A 24157-nucleotide genomic window follows, 5' to 3' on the forward strand; every position below is an offset into this window, starting at 1 on the left:
TAGAATGGCATAAATTCTTTTCCGGACAAAAATATAATATACCTATTCATAAGAACAAATTCATGACGTATGTATATGATAGTTTCAAATTTCGAAAGAGGAAGTCGATAATCGAATAATACGTGTGTCAGTTGGATTTTCGATCCAATCACACGATTTCTCTCTCTTTTTTGCGCGTGCTATGCATAATTCTCTTAACGTTCACATCCATGGTCGAATTGGTCCAAATATCTCGCTCCTCTCGCGCGAACGGCAACGAAATAGCGTCGTTTACCATCGTGCTTTTATTTACCGGCGCTTCTATTTTCATCTACATGGCATTTTTTCGCTTCGCCGTCACCGGACGTCCAGAAATGTCTCGCGCGTGGTAACCGCTGCTCCGTTTTATTCCGGGAGACGCAAAATGCGCGCGAGGGGAAGAGGACGAGGGGATTATTATTTATATCGCGGTTAAGCCCGAATTCTACCGGGCTCTAAACTCCGGTCTTAACGTAACCAACCCTGTGATGTCCAAGTCGTCACGTCGCATCCGTCTTTCCTTTCACTTGCAACTTGTCGCCTCTTTGCTCCTTATTCGAGAAGACGAGTAATGCCGAGGATATTCGAGAAAGTAAAGTCGGTAATCGCAGGAGCAGCTTTTGTTTCTTTTTTTTTTCTCGAGGACATAAAGATGCACCGCGATGTATCCGTGAGTATCTTTGCGCAAAGGACGCTTGTGTGTTGCTATAAAAAGCGCTAAAGTAATATGCACTCTCTCTTATCATCTTAATAAGCCATCTTTGAAAGTACAAAGTGTCGCGTATACATTCGTTAAATATACTGTCTCTACTAACGAAGTGCCTTCGACCATGTTGTCGCACAGGTGATAATTATTTTACGAGCAAAATATTTTCCCGATGCTCAGCAACTTTTTTCATAAAGATGGAAGTCTATAAAAAAGAATACACAATCTTATGTACACGTTTGCGGCACTTAAGTTGGACTACTTTTTAAGAAGTTAATAATTACCTGATTAAAGTAATTACTTATCGAGGTATATATAAAGATGCTTGTATATAAAAATATATAGATGCACTCTAAATTAAAAATAAGAGCGGAAGGATGGCATTCTGTTTTAATTACACGGTGCCCTATTGGGCAGGTACGTTTAAAAGCGATCGAATCTCGTGTATGGATAGGTTTAATTCGCGGAAACGAGCCACTTCATTTATCGCAGTAATTACCCCGTGAAATAACGTTACGCGCCGCGTTTTCATGGCTATGGGTGTTACAATTTTTCGTCGTATAACCCGTATACGAGTTTGCGCGTAAAATCGACTCGTAAAAAATCTTTGAATCGAGCGCGCGTGCTTCGACCTCTCCGACAAGTGCGTATGCATATACATATACGTATTCGCGAGTCAATATATCGCGAAATAAATCGCGTGTTCGAAGTCGAACTCGGAGGCTGCAACGGGACATGGATGGGACGTGTGATGAGGCGGTTGGACGCGCGTATAAAATGTGGGTGGCAATCGATCAATGGGTCAGGGGTAAAAGGAAAACCCGGACGGCCGTAACGAATGAAGTGCGCCGCTGTAAAAATGCGGTTTTATAGAAGCAGCTACACATAACGTCCAAGTAAAGTAACTGAGACGAGGGGACCGTCCGAGAGCCGGAAGAACGGCGAGCATATATAAGACGTGTGTTCACCAAGCGGTTGCAGAGAAGACAGGGGGACACGGGTCGTGTGGGTGTGCCCGTAAAAAGGAACATCATGCACGCGCCTGCACGTCGTAATATCTGGCTCTCTCGTGCGTCCATACACTTGGCCCGAGCTCTTTTTATTCCGTCAGCCTTATCCTCGGCTCGTCGTCTTATGCCGTTGGCTCCTCCGAGTTCCCTCCTTACCCTTTCCGCCTCTGTAGACCCTTTACCCCTTCTTCCCTTCTTGCCACGCGGCCTTTTTGCCGCGTCTTGACTCTGTAAACCTCCATAAAGCCCTGACGACAGGCTGGAATTCCCGGCGTCACGATTTCGCCGGGCGATATCGATCACGATCCCTCGGCAGCGGGATAAGTGGCCGATCGTCATGTCGCGATATCGCTATTTTTGACGCTCTCTGGATGCGCCGCTACGCCGCTACTCGAACGTCGCGAGAGAACTCTTGATGTTTCGCTCGATTCTTTTCAACGGAAGAGCATCCGGAAGAAAAATATTGACGCGTTTAAATATGACGGCATTCTTCATCGATAAACACGTACGCGAAAATAAATTCATTGCCATACTGGATTAAAAATAGCGAAAGTTACGGTAAACGAAGTTATCCACCTTCGATCGCGACGTGGCGACAGTTGCGTCTCGGCAAGCAATCGAGGAATTGTGAGTGGAGATCGTTGTTGAGAAAACATTGACTGTTATCGTTGTCCCGCCATTATTACTTACTCCCTTGATATTGATTGAAATTTATTATGCGACCAAAAAAACATAGAAATGGTCTTCTTTATCGTGTACCTCTTTGATAAAAATATAAATGATTACGGAGTAAATTCATGAAAGTCACTATGTTAATCAAATGATTTTCGTCACTTGTTCTGTCTATTGTAAAAAAATAACGTTCATAAACCGATCATAATAATTGCAATAATCCAGAGAATTATTTTTATTTATTATTTGAACAATGTACATACGAAAATAACAGTTATAAAAGCGTCAATGCTTATTTATGCTGCTTGTTTATAGTGCGCTGTATTTTTCATTATATCTCTTTACCGAAATAAATAAAAAAATATATAATTATACACTGAGAGAATTTTCTCTTAGAATTTACCCTGAAAATAATGGTAATCGTGGGACAATATGAATGATGACAATATATGAAAAAAATTTTATGAAAATTTCTCTGATTAATATTTATCACAATAAAAATAATATCTATCACAATAAAATATAAAACATATTTGATTAATTTCACTACTGCATAGTAAAATTGATCAAACATTTTTTATATTTTATTGTAATAGATATTATTTTTATTGTGATAAATATTAATCAGAAAAATTCTTTCTATACTATATTGTCCCACAATTACCATGATTTTCAGGGCATAAATTCTAAGGAAATTCTCTCTGTGTATGTATACTCAGCTTTATATATTTTTTGTTGTAAAATAATAGATTTTAACAGGATACACACTCATATATATAAGTATAAAAACAAGAAACATTTTTCTATAAGGAAAATATAACTAAATAATGATTAAATTTTATATGTTTTAAAATGTCTATACCATAGTTTTACTTCTCTCTTTTTTTCCTCTAAGCGGTTTATCTGATACAACTTCTAATTAGTTGTTTTCATAAAGCTGATACTAAACACGAAGTATGTGTCGCATTCTTTACGGATTACATCAAGTTTGTTAGTTTTTAACTAACTACTTTACAAATATCTGTTAATTATTATAAATCGTATTCGTAATTCTTTTCATTTACAAAAAAAAAAAAAAAAAAGAAATATCTACAATATTGTGAATCGTGAATATTAAACTATAAAACTGGCTTATTGGAGATAATTTATATATTTCTGAAATTTAAATATTGGAACACATTTGTAGCAAAAAATATGACGAAAAGAACTAACTTATTTCAAGCTAAGTTTATTTTTATATTTCGTATGGAGTTTCGATATATTTTTGATAGCTCCCGTATACACATATCTCTTTTCGAACAGTTTGCACTATTCTAATCGTGTCTTGTTTGGCAATTGACACCTTCAAGGCGACGCTATCGACATGCAAGCTCGGTGCTCCATAAGGATAGACCCCGTGAATAATTCAAGCAGGATTTTGTGAAAGGATTTCGTCGCGGTTTCGCGGATTTTGTCCCCGTATGCAGATCTCGAGGGGTATCTCACTGTCGCAATACATGTACATTTTTTCTGGAATTACGCATTATTTCGCATTACTTCGCATTGATTTACAAGCATAAAACAATAATAACCCAGACAAGATTAAAACGTTTTAAAAAGTAAAAATGTTATGATGTTTTTTTAATATATATTTTACTAAATATTATAATTTATGAAATCATTAATATTTGATATTAAATTTGTTCAGATCTAATCTAATTTTATTTGTATTTTGTGTGTGTTCAAGTTTATATAAAAGAAATTTTTATTAAAAATGGTTTTTTAAATTGTTTTTTAAATAATTCTGAATTTTTTAATTACGAAGTTTAAAACAAGACATTTTTTTTTAAACTTATAATTGGGAACACGTAACTCTTTTTGTTATATCTTTATTATAATATAATATTATTATAATATAATATTTTAATTTAGGTGTTCCAACTAAATATTTGCAATATTAATTAAAAAAAAAATATTAATTTTAAATTTTTTGCATACTATTGTATTGGAACTATGATTTACAATAATATCTCAGATTTATTTTTGTTAACATTTCTTTGTATAATAATTCTAATTATATTTTTCTTACTAAATTAAACAATACTAATATTTAAATATTGTATTTTATTTTTGAAAAAGAATTAACATAATTACACGCATTCCGTCGCATTATTTAGAATTATTCGGTGCATGGAATTATTTAGAATTCTTGGTAATTCGCAATACATTTTTGATGAGTGAGACACCCCTCGATCATCTCATTACCTTTCGATAATTAACCTGTTGGCTTTTTACAATTTTTTAAAATTCTTTAATTCTTACATATTCTATTTTTGCTATTATTACATTTTTTGTGTAAAATCTTTTAAAATCTTTTATCGAGTGCGCGAAATGTTGTTGTGTAGAATAGAATTCATTTCTCATTTTTTATTTATCTTTCTCATTCTGAAATGATTAAGAATTTTTTTTCAGTGTATTAGAAAGACAAAATAAAGTGATACGCTTTTATTCAAAATATTATATAAAGACGAAGCGTTGAAGGGAAGGGAAATAAACTTCAACCTATCACTTGAAAATTTCTAGTTGCGCAGCTGCGAAAAGATTGTCCTTAAAACAGACATATAGGGTTTACTTTGCTCGTACTTCCAAAAAACGTGGAACGGAGAGAGAAAGGACGACGAGAGCGAGAATCGCGGAGTCGCTAGAAAAAGAAAGCATTTATACATATATATTCGATTACTGGGCCGTATCGAGTGTCACGACACACAGACATGCCCGCGCATGTACGATGCACCCCCTCTGCCCCCCCCTCTCTCGCTGGACCGTAAAACGGTCGCGTTTTTCCTTCGATCATAACTTCTCGAGGCGACTCGAATACACGCATTAATCGCGGCCAGCATCGCGAATGTCGAATAAAGTGTGCATGTGTGTGTGCTCGACGCAGTATTGTTAAGGTTTTGTCATTATTCTTGGCGATAATATCCTCCCGATTTGCGCGAACGCGAACGCCGGTAATTTCGAAAGTTTCGGCGCGCATGCGCGGTGGCGTAACTGTAGTCTCGTCGAGTCTCCTGCCGGTCGTCGCGTCGGCGGTCCGTGGGTTCGGCGGACTTTCGCGATTTTTTCCCGGTCCGAGGTGACCCGCGGTCGCGAATTAGTGTCGAAAGTGCCGTATTAACGCCGTGCCGCGTTAATACGTGTCGGGGTACGCGTTATCTCGCGGAATCGTGGCGTCTCGGAGCACCGGCAAGGTGGTGGAGCGAGCTCAGTGATTCTCAGCGGCCGCCATTACTGCGCGACAATGTTCAGATTGCGGTGACGTAGTCACGCGAAAATGACCCTTCTTGACTTATTTGCGGGGACCGTTAGACAAGTCCCTCTTCGTGGGTGAATTGTGGATACGATCGAGTGCCAGGAGGATCGGAATCGTGTTCGGCGAGGGTCTCCGGTGTCGAGTCGACATCGGGGGAGTATCCTGGAGCGGTAATCAGGACGCAGGACTGCATCTTGAGATAACAGGGAATGCATCGAGGGAGATTCAAAATGGATCAAGTATTACCCGAGCAGCAAGTACGAGTGGCGTGACGTGACGTCACGCCGCGAACGGGACGCCACGAAACGGGAGTCTTGAGAAAATATTTTCTCTCTTTCCCTCATGTTTTCTCTCGTTCCGTCTCGAAAGTAAATCACGTATCTCGTATCTCGTCGTATCTCGTCGTATCTCGTCGTCAGTGCGGGAGTGTCGAATTCATATCGGGCGTTTGTATGAGTGTATGAGTGTATGAGTGATCTATACAAAAGCATATTAATTTGTGATAGTGTAAAATGTGCCCAAAGTCCCCCTGTCAATTGGATATATCATTTGGATATGGATATACGGCGGAATATGGATTATTGAAGGGCAGCGAAATCGGAGCGGCGAAAATTTTATCGGTGAGCGTTGGTAGTAATGTTGTCTTCAATTCTAATATTATATAATGCTCGATATGTAATGATTCACATATAATGTTATATATTTAGTACGTAAATTATAGCTATAAATTTTTTATCAAGTTGAAAAAAAATTTTTTTATATAATAAAAGACTTAATAACAAAATAATTTTATTAATAAAAATATTATTTTAATCTAGCAATATGATTAAAAATAAATTATTCTTTTCGCTTATAGTTAAATGTATTTTTACTATATTTATTATTTTTCATATATTTTTTAATTCTTAAAATTTATGTAGAAAAATTGTACATATATCTTTTCTTGAGTTTATTATTATTATTATTATTATTGACTCTGTAAGCGTTCAGAGAAAATGAAATTATAAAAAATTACAATTATGAGAATCTTTACTATACATCTAATTTTGTCTCGCGTTATTATCTCCAATTTTAATATTCTAATAATTTCTATATGTATAATGCTCGAGATATAATGAGAGAGAGAGAGAGATTCACAATGTTATATGTATATTTAGTACACAAATTATAGCCATCAATTTTTTATCAAATTAAAATAATTTATATAATAGAAGATTTAATAAAAAATAATAATTTTAATATAGGTATATGATAAAATAAATAAATTATTAAAGTCTTAAATAATTATTAAATATTTGAAAATAATTAAAAATAATTAAACACAGAGAGAATTTTCTCTTACAATTTATCATGAAAATCATGGTAATCATGGGACAATATGGAAAACATTTTATGAGAATTTCTCTGATTACTATTTATATCACAATAAAAAATAATATTTATCACAAAATAAAATAGAAAATATGTTTGATTAATTTTACTATGTAAATATAATATAAATAATAAAATATGTTTGATTAATTTTTTATAGTATTTTATATTTACAAAAAAATTATATTTACATTATATTTACATAGTAAAATTAATCAAACATATTTTATATTTTTATTGTGATAGATATTATTATTTTTTATTGTGATAAATCAGATCTTAAAGCGGGCCGTTCTAGAACTATAGCATCCGTTGTTTGTGAATTACGATGCCTGAATTTACACAGTTGAAAAATTTGTGTTAAATTTAACAAATATCACCTGTCCCAAACGGTCCACAGAAATTTTTGTGTTAATTTAACATAATACGGATATGTTAAATGGTGACACGAATATTGTGTTAATATTTTAACATAAAATAAATGCAAACTTCAAATAAACTTAAAATAAATTTTGTGTAAAATTAACATAGTTTTAATGTAAAAATTAACTAAAAAAATTGTTAATTTTACATTTTATCACCCCCACTTATATTATAAAGTAAAATTAACATTTTTTTTCTGTAAATTTTAACAGATAAATCTTGTCACTAATAATACGGAACATATTTATTGTGTAAAATTAAAAATAGATATACATTGTGTTATTTTTACACTTTTTTTTAGTTGTTTTAATAATTTAACATTTGAGTCCAATTAACATAACAGCAATATGTTAAATTAACACATGAATGTGTTAAATATTTAACACAAAAATTTTAACGGGGACCGTTTTTAACAAGAAAACACAAATTTTCCAACTGTGTACGTTTAATTACGCGATGTTTGATATACAAATTTGATATATCAATTATATGAATATTATATGAATAATTATTATCCAATAAATGCAGCGAGAAAAATCATATAATTTGTAAAAAAGTTTTATAAAAATATACTTTTGTATATATAATTCTTGTCATATAAAATTTGATTATACTTCACATATTTATAAAATGAACATTATTATAAAATAAATTTATTTTATAGCTTATATATACAATATGTGTATATATTACAGTGTAAATAAATGTAGAAAACATTAATAAATATGTGTGATAAAATTATTTGGAACATTAATAGACAGATAAATCTAGAAAAATATGCATCATAAAAAACCGGATTAAAAAATATTTAGGTTAATTATTGATGTGACTAATTTTCCTCGAACATAGCTGGGTGTTACATATTATCAAATATTACGCACAATTTCTATCATTATCGTAATTTTGGCATGAATTTCGCAGCGGACGCGTATGGTGTATGATTTAATGTATATGCTTCCTCATGCATATTGCTAATAATACAGAATTTATCCGTGGTTCAATGGTATATGGTTTCTGAAATGGGCGACTTGTTGCTATGAATAACGTTGATTGAAGTTAGTATATGGATATATTACATCTGGATTAGCAGATTTATTTAAATTTAGGAATATGACACGTAAGAGAGTCTTCAATAGATACATTTTTATATTTTTACTTTCAAGATATAATCGGATCAGGAAAAGTTAAAATTTATTAAACTAAATTATTATTTCATGAAACTTATTAAATTTTAATGCAGACGAAATGATCGAATCATTTTATCTGATTATAATCTAGTTCATAATTCGTTATATGTTAATATATTTGTATTAAGTTATAGTTGCTAAAATTATTCACATATGTATGCATTCAATAACAAAATTATTCGTATCTATAATATTCAGCAAATATAATTGATGCAATCTGCAATATCGGATGCTTACCTGTTACATTGATGTAATCGCAAATCGATTGCAATTGATCACGTGAATAACTACTGAGATAGGAACGGACGAGTACTTTGCTGCGTATTACGTGAGACACGTTTGTTGCGACACGTGTTACTTGCAGTTCGTAGACGCTGGTCGTATATGTAGTAACCGCTCGTGTAGCAAACGTGCGTATAATTACGCATTCAGGGGGAATTTGAATAACCTACGCATGCTCGGCCACACACAGCTGCGAACCTCCACGTAATGAGACGTGTAACACACAGTACGCGGCCACAGAGTAAACGGGATAGCGCAGTGCAATTAATCGCGATACCTATTAATGTAGACTTGCTATATTTATTGAAGCGTTTATTCATATAGGAACCACAATTTAGGACATACAAATGTCGCTACAGTGCGTGACATAGTTTTTCTCTTTCTAAAATGTAAAGAACAGCAGCATTATAAATTTTTTTAATCGATACATATTTATAGCTAGAATATTAAGAAAGAAAAACCATTGCAAAGATATAAGTAGAAAATAAATTATAATGAGGGAAAATAATTTCTAATGTGTCTTATACAATTTTATTGATATTTTAAATGTTATTAGATGTTATACATATTACCAGGGTATTAGATGTGTAAGAATAATGATGTAAATATTTGGAAACTTTGAAAATTAGTATGTTAGTCATCAGTCCGTTACGACGCTTATTGTTAGATGGTACTAGTTTTCAAGTAACATTGTCATCAAGAAAACAAATTGCCAAAGTTAGAAGTTGTTTGGTTAATAAATTATCAACTTTGGCAAACGCAGGAAAGTTAGCATGTTTGTGGCATATGCTTGATATTATATATACTTGGTACAATGAAGTTCTCGGAAAGTTCTCATTACACCTATATTTACTTTCGTTGGCAATATTTCACATTTAAAGATATAAGAAAGAGGTTTTGTTTACACATTATCACATTTTTTTACCGATTTTATTATTTGCAATTTTTTTATTTTATACGTTTATTATATACAGTGTTATACAAAAGATAAGACAGTTAATATAAAAATTATTTTAGAAATTGTACAGATTTTGCTATTTTAGAGTACTGTAAGATGAATAATTTTATAAATTATATTTTTATTTAATTGTCATTGAAATATATTTTTTATAGATATTACAAAATTGATCTGTAATAAATTCTTATATAAAATTTAAAAATTTAATAATTTATTTAAATATAATATATATTAATACGTTAATTTCTATTTTGTTTCAGGTGAGTATCAATTCTTCTAACCGATGATCTCGTTTTAAAACATTGGTGAGTAATATATTAAATATTTGAAATATTTGGATAATATTTCTTTAGAAATGAGAAAAATGTGCCGTGTTCGATATTCGCAAGATTATGAGAAGTTTATGTGTCTGGTTTATCGAATTTCGGTATAATTGTCACCACTATCTCTCTCTTTCTTTTCGCGTTTCCCCAAAATGAGAGATTTTATAGCTGCCGTTTTTCAAGGAAATAACCGTGAACGTGAAATAGAAGTCGGCCGTGATGGAATACTTCATATTTTATAATTTGTCGCTTTATGTGCGCATGAATCTGTCGTTATTCTACTTTTCTGACGATCATTATTTTATTCGTCACGAATCATATAATCTCGAAATGTTAATTAATATTCATGACTTAACGCGCAAAGGACATTACACTTAATGTATATTTGATTGGGGGGCAGTGCTGCCAAACGAGCTTTTGCTCGAAGACACCTAATTCATTCGGATAATTCTCGTATTATCTTCTTGTGTGAATTATGCATCTCGCATAGATAGCAGCAAGATCGCGACATAACTCGTTACCGTGTTTTCCCAAATAATTAGACCTTAATAAATAGAAATGAGTCGTTTATGTTAAAAAAAAAAATTAATAGCATTTTATATAAATTTTTAATACTAAAACAAGCTTAATAAATATTAATAAGTATAGTATGTATAAATATGTGGAATGCAATTACATATAATTGTGTATGTAAATGAATTCATAAGTTACATTTTGGAATAAATTATAAAATAATGAATTTATTTAAAAAATATTTTAATTTGGGATTTTTTTACATCAAAGTACTTTTTATAATCCCATCTTTTATATTAAATGATTTAAGTCGTATAATTTTTGATTGTTATTCATTATTGAATTTATTTATTGAATAGTTAGTATATTGCAAGTTATTTATTATTAATGCAGTCTCCCCCCCCCCCTTCTCTTTTTCTATTATATATGCCGTTTTAAATGGTAATTCTAAATAGAGTCTTTCAAACTGTATTCCTTACAACGCTTAGTTTCTGTGGAAGCTTACTAGACTGCCGCGCAGTATTTCGCAAGGGAAATTACCATCGCATGCATTTGCGAGATTCTTGAATTTTACAACAGTTTCTGATATGATACATATCAAGATCTTGGCAATATTTTGCTTTTCAAATAGCAAAAAAGAGATGCAATTATCATGCAATAATATTATTATATATTAATGAATTTATGATTATTTATATTTTTTATGAAAATGATTAGAAATTATAAGAGACAAATTTATTTCTCCAAACATTTTTTTCTTACAAATGTTCCTCAAGTATTATCTTTTATATAATTTATTGTAATATGATTTTATTAATTATAGTATGTAATTTTATCGACGGTATCTTATAATTTAAACAACATTTGCATTAGATCGATCTGTAATCTATAAATTGTAAAATTATCTTTTTGTTTAAATATCAATTTGTTAGTTTAGTTTCAAGCGCAAATGTTGAATTTTTTATTAATTTTTACCGAGATATATTTACATTTCGCTGGAGTATCTCGCGTTTTTCTCCGAAATGCATATACATGAAAATTAAATTGTCTTGAGGTTGAATTATATTCGAATTATATCATGCGATATTTTTATCGCAAGAAAATGTAAACGACAAATATGAAGAATATGTAGAATTGTAAAAAACTGCATTTATTTGAATAGTATAATTAAAAATGACAAGTTTTACTAAATATTTCGATGCATAAAGTTATAAAAGTTGATACGAGAGATTTCTTGGCAATATATAAGCAGACATTTTAAAATAGGTACACATATATCCTTGTAATATCTTACCACGATATTTATTGAAATTAGAATACATAATAAGTTTCTCATAATTTTATTATAACAAAATACCAATGCTTATTACAATATGCTCAAGAATAATATGTAAATATAAGTGAATGTTTTCCGTATTTGTTGAGTTAACATTGTAGGTATATTAAAAATAAATTAGACGCTTGAGCATACGATGCGTATAAAAATCGCAATGTTTCCGTAATGTTGGCGAAATTGCAGGAGAATGCACGTTTGCGCGGAGTCAATCGAGCGAAATCCATTATACGACGTCATTCGACACGCTTGACTTGAATGGAAGAATCGCTGGCTATATGTAATCGTATGGTGCAGCGATTGCTGCGGCCAACAGGCGGAATGCATTCATATAGGGTTATCGCTGAGAATATTCGCATTGCTTTTAATTTCGTTTGGGGGATCACTACTGCAATGTCAGAAGCAGGGGAGATCTCTCATGCATAATCTCTCTTAACAGCTAATTTTTTACACAGCTTGATTTAGTTATTAATATATTTAACGAAACATTTCAATTAAAATTTTAATATTGCATATTAAATATATATGATATCTTTTTCATTATATGTATACATAAATAAAAATAAATTTGAGAGAGAGGAAGAGAAGAGCGCTCAAAAAAGACAAATTGTGAAAAAAGATAACTTTCTCTCCAACAAAAATTTTCTCGATATTGGAAACAAATTTACTGTTTTTACTCGAGATCCAAAATTTGTGTAAATTTTATAGGAACTAATTAATTTATTATCGTCAGAATTATGCGCGTGCTGCAAAATTGAACTGAATATCGCTAATACGTACAGACAGAAAGATAGCGTAGTAAATTTTTGAATTTAACTCGATATTCATGCAGTTGAAAAATTAACCGAGCTATCCGCGCTACGAAATAATATAAATTTCTCGCTCAGCTGAGGCGTTAAACCAGTTTTCACGGCTGAAACGAGCTTTAATTAAAGAGCACCCGCCGTAAATGCAGCTACATCATATTTTTTCGAATGCGCCTTCGGGTATCAGGTATTACGTAACTTACAATCTAGTTTATTTCGTTCGTGCGAGAGCGGCCGCCGCCGCCGGTCGGGGTGTTGTGCTCTTTTATTTGCGCGAACACGAAAAACGCGCGGGAGTGGCGGTGTCCGTCGAGGGGGCTTCGCGAGAAAGAGGGCGAATCTATCCGCGGCGTTCTCTTAGGGTTCTCGAAAAACGATGAGCTGTCGAAAAAGCGTGACCGGTTCGTTACGCCGATTATTGCGCCGCGCTGCTGTCTCTCCCACTCGAGGCTCTTCAGTCTCGCTTTATGTCGGCATTTTCACTCGTTGCGCCGATGAGTCGGGCGCACATTGCGCGGTCGTCTTCTTTTAATTTCTACGTCATGCATCAACGTCAGGCATCACTCTGCCGCAGCTGCTGCTGGTGATTCTGCCGTTGCTGTTTCTTCCGCCGGTCCGTTCTTCGCCTACTCGCGCGCGCCTCTTCGCACCGGGATGGATGGACCGGCCGGTCTGCCCGCATGCCATCCTAATAACGGGACTCGCTAAGGGCTAACGACACGATTCTGGATCTCATCGCTCGGACGTATCGCGAACCGATCCGAAACTGCGTTCCGCTGAAAGACCGGAATTTTTATCGGACAAGGACAGTATCGTTTTTTTTTAACACGTATTATACTCGCGAGACACTTCGCCTCAACGTACTTCGAAATTTAAGTGCGTATGAAAATTTATACGGACATTAAAATATAAAATCTCACGCTTTTGCGTATTTTTTTTTTTTGGCAATGTTTTATCTTTGTATTCCTCAAAATTATTTTGAGAAAAAATGCTCAATTTGAACTTTTTGAACCGCTAGACGCTAAAGGAAACCGGATATAACTCTGAATTATTATATGTTGCGAATGGGAAGAGAAGGGGATAAAATAGATCAATTGCGGAGAGTTAATTATATTTGCATATAGGAAAATATCGGAGGATACAAGGTATATATAGGAATTGTTCAATCAATTCAATCGCACACTGGCATAAGCTAGTGCGTTAACTATAATTAGCAGTGTTTCTAATCGAAACGGTCTATCCGAATTTGTGTTATTACACATCAGTTTAGTGTAAAGAGGTTGGTTATAACAACCGGGTAATTAGTGAATTACAGAACGTGCAATCGATCAAAAGCTTATACGGTTTATGAAAGGGTCGTGAGACCATAAAGGGGAAACATTTTACTGGGGTATGGAATTATATGCAGGAGAACACATGTAGAATGTAAATATCAGAAAGAAAAGAGTATCTATAAAGTGTGAGAAAGAGAGAGAACATATTATACCTATATACAAGATATATTACACGCAGTTCATCATCTTATCTATTACGTCACAGTATCATTTATTTATAATAGCATCGTCTCAAAAATCACGTTTGAAACATTTTAATATACTTAAAAGCGATGAGATTTTTAAAATCTTTTTTTTTTTTTTAACTTTGTGAAGAAAATGAAGTATAAAGTTTTCTTTTCAATTTCGCTCGCACCTAAAACTTGATAAATTGAAAAAAATACCATTGAAAAATAATAATAAGAAGGAACATAGAATAGAATATCGTTTGATAAAATTCGGAATAAATTCAAGTTCATTAGTTAAATCGTTAAGCGCGTAAAACTTCTTTGCTGGATAAGATTAATAAAAAAATATCGAAGAAAACGCATCATATATACAATCACGTAATGCATATTAATAGAATTACGTCTATAAGAGACATCGTTGATTGGTGACATCGAAATGAATACATTTACGACTTGTCAGTGAGATTACACATTTGCCAAGCTAATCCTTGACATCGTTTAATGGGTAAATTATCGTTTGGTTGAGAGAGCCAAGCTGAGAAAAGAGCTAGGGAAGAAAATTTCAAGCAATTTCTACGGAGGAACGAGGTAATCGCATTATTGGTCGTTGAAAGGAACGTCGGCGACGGCGACGATGGCAACGAAAACGACGGAGTCGGCGAAGATGACGGCTCCGCCGAGAAACTCATTAGACGCATCATGCTTCGCGGACGCCGGGAATAATGTGGTGGCACCGCGACTGGTTTTTGTTAACCTGCCTTGGCACTTAAATAATGGGAAATAAAACGACAATGTGGCCTGCGAGAACCCATAAAATACGGCCGTACTCCTCTCGGTTCGAAGGGAGTCCTCTCTCGTTCCGTCTCTCTCTCTCACCCTTATCTCCTCCACCGCGTCTGTCTCTATTTCCGTCGCACAGCCACTCTACATCTCTATTCTCTCCGTCTCACACTTGCATCTCCAAAGGAGTCTGCTCTGTCCGCTGACCGGCCACGCGGGTGGCACTGCGGTTCTCCCAATGGCTCTCGACCACAAACCGATATGAGATCGACGGCCACTTTCGTTTTCGCGAGATTATATCGACGTCGCAAATCGGTGTACGAGGTGCATCAAACCGACGTAGAACCTTGGCCAATTGTGCGGGCGAAAATGTAAAGCTCGTGACAATTTATTTCGCCATCTGTCATAATTCAATCAACAAAAATTATTCGAAAAAAATATATTATTCAGACAAAATAATAATTATTAATTAAGTTTTTCTACATTATATTATATTCATATATGTATTTCATTTATTATATTAATTTTTATAAATATCTGCATTTTACGCGCTTAATGATTTAATAGTAACTAATGAACTTGAATTTTTATCCCGAATCTTATCGCATGATATTCTTTTATCCGGTTCTCTCTTATTATTTTTTACTGATATTTTTTTCAGTTCACCGAGTTCAGGCGCGAGCGAAATTGAATACGCCGTCGCATATTGCGCTAGATTCTTGCCGGTGTGAAATTTCAACGACACAATGGTCCGTGATCTTTAGTATCTTCCATTTTTATACGATATAGAATATCCGTTCCACAATAGTAGCCTATCTACGAATTCGCCGCTGCGTGAAATACGGACGTAAACGACCGTTATGCGAGACGGTGCGTTTCGTCGTTTCCTGAATTTCCCCGGATGTCCGTCGGTCCTCTCTCCTCTTCATCCATTCATCCATCTTTTCGGTATCATCAGGATACTCGATTGGTTCATTTTCCGCTGGACTTGAAGCTCTTCTTCCCATTCTCTATATTTTCTTTTTATATTAAAACGATTTTATTAGGATATTCTTATGTAGATATTGTTCTACATGTTACGTTATACGTTATTCTATATTCGTAGATTTCATTTTTACACTAGTCTAAATAAATTTTTTATCTGTTTTATTTTATTTTATTTTGTGTGAAAGATTTAAAAAGAAATATATCTCCATAAAAGTAAATTTTACATATGACAAAAAAAATGGTAAAATAAATGATAAAGTGACATTTTCGAGAACAGAACGAAGATAATTGGATAGCTGTACGAACCGTATGCGTTGTTAGAGATGGCCTTGTCACATAAAACGTGCGACACAAATTGATTCTGTGTTGAATGGTGACAGAAAATCAAATTTTCGAAAAAAAATGGGAATATAGCCTTTCTGTCACAACTGATTTAATTCTTTCACTATATTAAAGTCAAATTTGAGACCAACGCGAATATGAACGTATAAAAGTTATTAGTACATATTTTCTTGAAATTCTATATATGGTTATTTTATATTTTTTTAATATGTTGAAAATATATAAAATCTAATACCTTTTATTCATTAAGATTATAAAATGGCTTGTACCATACGCACAATTACTATTTTTATTTAATTAACGATAAGAAACTTAATTTAAGCTTTATAAACGCGTTACACTTGTTACTGCAGCTTTACGCATAATGGTATTTAGTCTTTACTGAATTATTTATTATTATTATTATTTTTATTTTAAATTTTATTTAAAATGAAAAGGATACTTTTCTATATACTGTGCGTTAAGTAACTAACATATAGGTGCTATTAAAAATCCCATATAAGTTCTCAAATACAAGTAACGAAGGAATTTGCACATTTGAATTCTGCAGGCGGCTTATTCCTCTTGATAAATAACGTACGCCTTTCTTAAATCTCGCGGGATCTCACCAAACTCCTAATTCCGAGAGTACACATGCACGACTCTCTAGAGATCTCGAGCTTTATCCGGTCAAAAAATTTATGGCGCGACGCTCGATTTCATCTTTTATATATATCTATATTTCTTCTTGTTTCTTTATTTTTTTAATTTATCCCATAATGATTTTGGTATTAAATTTTAATCCTACGTCATTTTAATTTTCTTATCAGTTTAGTGTACTTATTTATTTAGTATTTAATCTTTACATTAAATGTAATAATACGAGAAATTTAAGAGTATATTATAACAGTAATTTGATATAATATAGGTTTTTTTATAGAAAAATGTAAACATTTTTTTAATAAGCCAATTTGATTTAATTAATTTTTAATTACGTCATGAAATGTCTAAAAAAGTATGCATATATATTTTAAAATTCCATAACGTCAACAGATATGGAACACAAAGAGAGTTAACGTTATCATCATAATATTACACCAAGTTCGTTGAGCGAGAAATACGAAAGTTTCAAATATAAAATATCTGTTTTATAAAATGTTTAATAAATATTTTTTTGTCGGTATCTTTTTTTGCCGCTTTAGGATTGGAAAATAAATACACACTGACAAAAGCTCAAACATTAACATCTTCACGAGCGAATTGCTCTGTGATTTTCCTAAAAGCGCATTAAGTAGGGAAATATTAAATATTTTTCTGTCAATGTTTAGATTGTCGTTTGCGGAAGCAATCCAACTAGTTAATCGCACAGAGTATTTGCACTCGCGGATCAAACATGGGATTTTGCGTACGGCTAAAAATAAACGTGCGGTTTTCACACCGCTGCTTTGTAATATTTGCATGGAGCATACGCCGCATACACTCGAACGATATATCTATCGCGTCGTTCCTGTGCAGTCGGGTATATACATATATATATAAAATACACACACACAATATATATGTAGCGCGGTTACCACGAGCCACAATTACATCGCGATGTGTAATTCGTGCATGGTCACTCTTGTGTCTCTCCCACATCTTGTTCCATCCACTTTTTTCTCGTATGCGTAATAGCCTTTACGCTCCTATAATTGCGCTGGCAAGCCGATAGAACCGCGAGATACCCATAATCACAATGGCGCGCTGTCGCAAAGAACCAGAGACTAGACGAAGACTCTTTCATTAAGGGTACAAGCAGGTCTTCTCTTTGACCTACCGTATCAAGCGTGCAAGAAGAGTCCCGGGGCTCTATTCTATTCTTTTTCTATAAAAGAAATTAAGAAGTTTATCCTGAAGACGGCTGCAGAAGCGAGGTCAATCGCGTTGCGACGGAATACGCTCGAGACAGAAAACCAAAAGCGTGACCAGCAGCAATCGTGATCGTAATATTTGATTGATAGAAAGAAAATGATGAACACAATTTTAATTTTTTTCAGTAGATATTTCTTGTGTCGAGAAAGCAAAAATTAAATAGTTAAAGATATCGTAGGAATTGGATTAGAAAGACATATATTGCAGATTATATTATATATATTTTGTGAGATCATTGCATTCGACAATTTATCTAGCTTTTTTCTTAACAAATTTAAAAAAAAATTATTTTATATAATAAAATATGTAGTGAAGAAAAATAGATATCTCTGTAGTAGATCTGGGCATTGCATTAATAATATTTTAATGAAACTTTGAAATATCATATAATCTGTTAGTGGTTTATTAAATAAAGCTTATAAAATTCTTCAATTCTTATGCATATATTATCTGAATACGCTTCGATATTCTATTCTTGAAGTTAGTGACATCCGATGATTTTTACGAACTTATAGGATATTGGTTTCTTGAGAAACAGCTACTTCACGAATATTCCCCCGTGAGAACCTCAAGAAAATGTAGGTGCATCCCTAAAATACACAGTGTCTCCATCCAGTGACATTTCAGTTTCGAAACAAGAGTATCGTTTTCAGAATAAGTTACGACATATTTCACGTGCTTTTAAAAATAGAAAAATGTCGGAAGAAATGACATCGTATACTTTTCTGGTTGATGGTATAGAGAATTGAATTTCAAGTTTCATTGGATTAGTAATTTTTTAAATTATTCAGATAAAGTATAGGTAACCTACACATGAAGAAATTCAATATCATTTAATATCATACAAGAAATATTTGATATAAGAGAAAAGCAAGAAAATTCATTTTGATGTTGTTTTCTAATCATATAAAATATTTTAGTAAAAACGATTTCTATATCTGTTAAAATAATTTTTTGAACAAGTACACAATTTTTTTTACGACAATTAAATTAAGAATGTATTATAAATTACAATATAAATTACAAATATAAATGCTGATATTTATACAAAAGAAATTAATGTAAATTAATATGTGTTTGCACGGATGGATACATCTATAAAATCTATTGGTCAATTTAGAATCTATTATTTTATAAATAAGGAAAATCAGATGTATAATTATATTAATTAGTATAACTTTAATTAGTAAAGAGTAGAGATTAAATTCTAATTAAATTCAATTCAATTATTAGATATATCTCTGTTACGTATTATCCTCTGTAAATGTATATAGAATTTAACTAATACTTTTGTACTTTTAATCTAGCTCTATAAACTCGTTTCGTAACTACGTGAAGTATAAAAGCATACGCTTTCACTCTGCTGTAAAACGTGGTTTGATGGCTCGCGATCTCGTTGAAAAATAAAAAAAAAGCATTAAAAGGTCCTTTCACGTACAGATCCTCTTGATGAACTGAAATATCACAAACGGATTAAAATCTGTAGAATTAACCAAACGATATTGACTGATGCGAATTCTGCAGGAAAATCAGTCTATGCCTGGGAGGCTTTAGCTTTGCATTGTCGGAGTTTTTATTTAAAATGGAATTTTATGAGTAATCTATAATGGCGAGCTCTCCCCCGCTCGTTTATCTAAATCTCCTCACGATGGATAGATGGCTTCCAGCGACCACCACGAATGACCACCACAAATGACCACTGTGACTGGGTCGTGTGGATCAAGCTGGGATGGATGGCGTGGGTGGCGAAGATCTACCAAGTTCACGTATTCTCTTAAAGGTACGAGATCTTCCTCACCGTAAATGGCTTTCTGTATACGAGCGCGTACCAACTATCTCACGTCGGTATATAATTGCCTGTGTATACGTTCTTATCTCTATGTACAATGTACATACATAATGACGTGTGTGTTACACGAAGTGATGCGTCGACATGTCTGTATATGGACAAGCAAATTCGTCAGTGTGCGTTAACCCTTCGCTCACAGAGACACATTGTTACAAAGGTTCTTCGGTAATAGACCTTTTAGTAAGAGTGTGCGTTTCTCTCTCTTTCTCTCTCTTTCTCTCTCTCATTCCTCTACAGATAGATATTTCGTTATACAAATACATACATATACGATACCTATTCGCTTGTACAAGGTAGAGTCGCCTTACCCTTATCCTTACCCTTCCATAAAGGAGAGCGCGCCGCAAAATCAGCAGCGTACGCGAGTAAATTTATAAGCGAGAACATATATATGCACGTGTGTATATGTATGTGTAAGACACGTTTGTACGCTTTCTCTACTTGTATTGCTTTCTCTACTCGTATTGCTTTCTCTACTCTCACATATCGGCGATATGTTGGGGGGAGATCACCTGCCTCCAGAGGCCAAGCATCATTTCGAAAGGGTCTTTCTATTATGTATAATAAGGATACTTCAACTCTCCTCGCGCTGAGACGGTTGTTTGCTGTCTATCTGTCCAGCATATTTCAGTTCGCTGAAAATACCGTCGTTTACCGTACTCCCACGTGATAGTGTGATATTCCACTCTTTTGGGTGTCGCACGTGAATACATCATTTGATGCCATGGTTTTATTATTAACGTCGTGTATTCTCTTACCATTAATGTTATTATCATTGAAGAACCGAGACGGTAACGTCATCTCATTTATTGAAACGCGATAGAGATCTATCGAAATGCGAGAAGAGATCTTACCTCCGCCTCTTAACGCGAAATGCTTTCCGCTTCTTCCGCTCTTTCGCCAACGATACGATCCGATTCATTTTTCAGCAGAACAACTCGTAAAGGCGTCGGTGCTTTTAGTACGCTTCTTCTCCTTTTTCTCCGGGTATTACCTTATTAGTTTTTAAAGCTTCCACGAAACTTTTGGCCCGTTTTTTGTACGTGGTGTAAAGCGAACTGCAGGGAAACGTCTGTATGCTTTCTGGCTAATTGACAAGTACGGAAGCGCGAATTAAACTCTAAAGGAGATTATATAATTCTTGAAAATAGCGCGTATATATTATAGAATTATTTAGGGGGAGGGGTTTAAAAATATAAATTTATTATATATTTATATAAAATAATAAATATAATTTGATAGAGTGCCAAATGTTTTGATATTTAATATGTTTTATGCGCGCTATATATATGAAATATGTAAGTTTATTTAAAATTTATTCACAAAGTATTACGACAATATCTTGTTACAATTACAATTACTGAAACTCATAATCGTGCAAATTTTATTTATTAATTTATACTCTACTAAAGTTTTTCATTAAATTTTACAAACTACTAAATGTTTCATATACAATAATATTTATAAATCATGTAAATATTGACTAAAAGCTTACATAGAACAATATTAATGAATATTTTTAACAGAAATAAAATTGCACTTTATTATTATATATAATCTTATTTGTTTTAATTAATTTATTATAGTTATTTATTATTATATTTATTATAGTTATGTATTATTATAGTTATCGCGGTCTCTTTATTATCGGAGATATTCGCGATATCGCATATTGGGAATGTTAATAGTTCAATGTTTCAATTATAGAAGAGCAATTTTCCGGTCCATCAATTTTTGGCGATGCATCCTTCGCATCTCGATAAAAGACATTGCCGTTTTTTCACGCGCGTCGCGATACGTTTATCAAATCAATTAGAGCGGAGCGCGCTCGACGCTTTTGTCCGAACCAGCTGATGCGTTTAGGTCGATTATTTCTCCGAAATTGTAACCGCGCTCCTACGGGCATTTTATCCGGACTCAGTAACGATGGTTGGTAGTTTCTTTCCGCTTAATATGACGTCTATCCCTCTCGAAACGGAATGATTCGCACCAGTGGAGAAGGCTCGACTAACGTTTCGCAGAAATCAATAGTTCTGCGAAGGACGACAAATACGAGGGATCGGCCCTTTTGCCTTTATATCTCTCCGCTGGTAAAGTTAGTCGAACAATTGCAACAAGAGTCGTGTGAAAAGCGCTAAAATGTGAGGAACATTTGGTTTCCCGATGGATAGAAAGTATCGAGCAGGAGCGGTATCGAACACGTTGACAAATTTACAATCGCATGTGGAATTTTAAACTACGGCATATCTCATCGACTTTCGTTCGCCCACGTTCGTACGTATGTTTCGTAAAAGGAAATATTCACGTGGAAAAAGCTTTGTGGCCGTGCTGGAATGCGAGATGTTGCGCGTGTAAAAGTGAAAGCATCGAAACTCGATAATTAAAAGCATTGGCCCTTCGCTCGGTCGTTTACGAACACTCTGATAAATTGAATATTTGCGTAATATATTAAGTACTTCAAGTATCACATTTCTTTATGTAATGGTTATACTTTATTCATCTTAAGAATGATTTTAAATTCTTTACTGGCTTTAGGCCGTCGTATTTTTCTAAGTAAAGAATTCAAGAGGAAATGTAATACACATATTCAATTATATTTTGGATATTTTTTTTAAATAAGACAGTGAGTTCTCTGTAAAAAATATGTTATTGTCCAAACAATATAATGAAATTGATTATATATATATGTATGAAACTATTTGCAATAGAAAATTCTTATACTTCTATAAAAATGCATTTTTAGTCATGCTTATTTTATTTGAGATAATTTTTCAGCAAAACTTTGCATCCACTTCATTAAGAGATTAGTATAGTTTCTTGTCTTCTCACTGAACCCCTTCAGTAGGATACAGTTAATGATGTTTAAACTTTTCTAACTGCTATCCGAACTTTATATTAGAGAAAAACTAGGAGAAGTCTTTAATTAAACTTTCTAAAAGACGAAATACCTCGAGTTAAAATTAGCGCATGAAAACTCGATCGGATAACTGAACGGTCAGAAGAATCTCTGTCAAATAATTAGTATCCTTTCTTGAATTATATAAAGAATTTATCTGCATATTTTTTTATTTATATATTTCCAGTTTTAACGTTGAATACGATCGATTAATCTCGAAAATCTACACTTGTTCCATACACCGTTAATTTATAGTTTAATAAAATTATTATCACGTTAACGATACAATTATTATATTAGAAATTTTAATGTCTCATATTTGTAAGATAATTTTTCATATTTATAAGACGCGAAACTTCTTCGATAGAGTTATCTCGCATTAGTTCTCGTTAATAAATGCATCAGCTAGTCAAATTCGCAAACTATAAGTCGCACGGTAGTGTATAGCATCTGTCAGGCAGCTTTCAGAAAATGACATCACAATAGCGAGGGCGTAGGCACGAACGTGTTCGCGTATCGTCGCCCCACAGGACCACACAGGCCTGCCCTATCCTCGTTTCTTTTTTAAACTCGACGGAAGGAACCCACGGATACGAAACGTGTGTTTCTATCGGACATCTGAATACAATGTCGACGGTACATAAATTTTTTACCATAAATTAAAAGACAGAGCAGCGCGCCCATCTCTCGTTCGCCATTCTTCTCGCCATGTCCCAACCTATATTCAAGAAATAATTGTCACCCGAGAATCTCTTTTTCTCTGTCGACCTGTGTCCTCCGTGCCTTCCTTGTGCTTTCTTTCTTCTAATGCAGAATGAGCAATACGTCGCAGTGGGCGTCCTTTTTACCTTTACTCTTTTACTTTTTTTTTTTTTTTTTTCATCCCTTTGCGGCATTTCGATGCTTTTTTCATAAGAGACCGAAGTCTGCAAGGTGTGACTCCGCTTAAATTTATGCCGCTTAGACGCTACTAATTAATGCTACCAGTTTTCAGTCGCTTCTCCAGCAGGCAGATACG

At 33.6% G+C, this 24157-nt stretch overlaps 1 protein-coding gene across 5 annotated transcripts in view; it reads left to right on the forward strand.

The window, feature by feature from the left end:
* Positions 1–24157, forward strand: part of LOC145934021 (uncharacterized) — a 307073-nt gene that overhangs the window by 43740 nt on the left and 239176 nt on the right. Inside the window, exon 1 of one of the 5 annotated variants that reach the window (XM_083034182.1) lies at positions 4918–6318. The exons of the other annotated variants lie outside the window; for them this stretch is intronic. Within the exon in view, the coding sequence (XP_082890308.1) occupies positions 6211–6318 (108 nt within the window). The 5' untranslated portion in view covers positions 4918–6210. Of the gene's footprint in view, positions 1–4917; positions 6319–24157 lie in introns of those variants that run through there. 5 annotated transcript variants of the gene reach the window in all.

Source organism: Prenolepis imparis, unplaced genomic scaffold, assembly GCF_030444845.1.
Source record: "Prenolepis imparis isolate NDT839.2.m4 unplaced genomic scaffold, iyPreImpa1.0 SCAF_3, whole genome shotgun sequence".
Taxonomy (NCBI): Eukaryota; Metazoa; Arthropoda; class Insecta; order Hymenoptera; family Formicidae; genus Prenolepis; species Prenolepis imparis.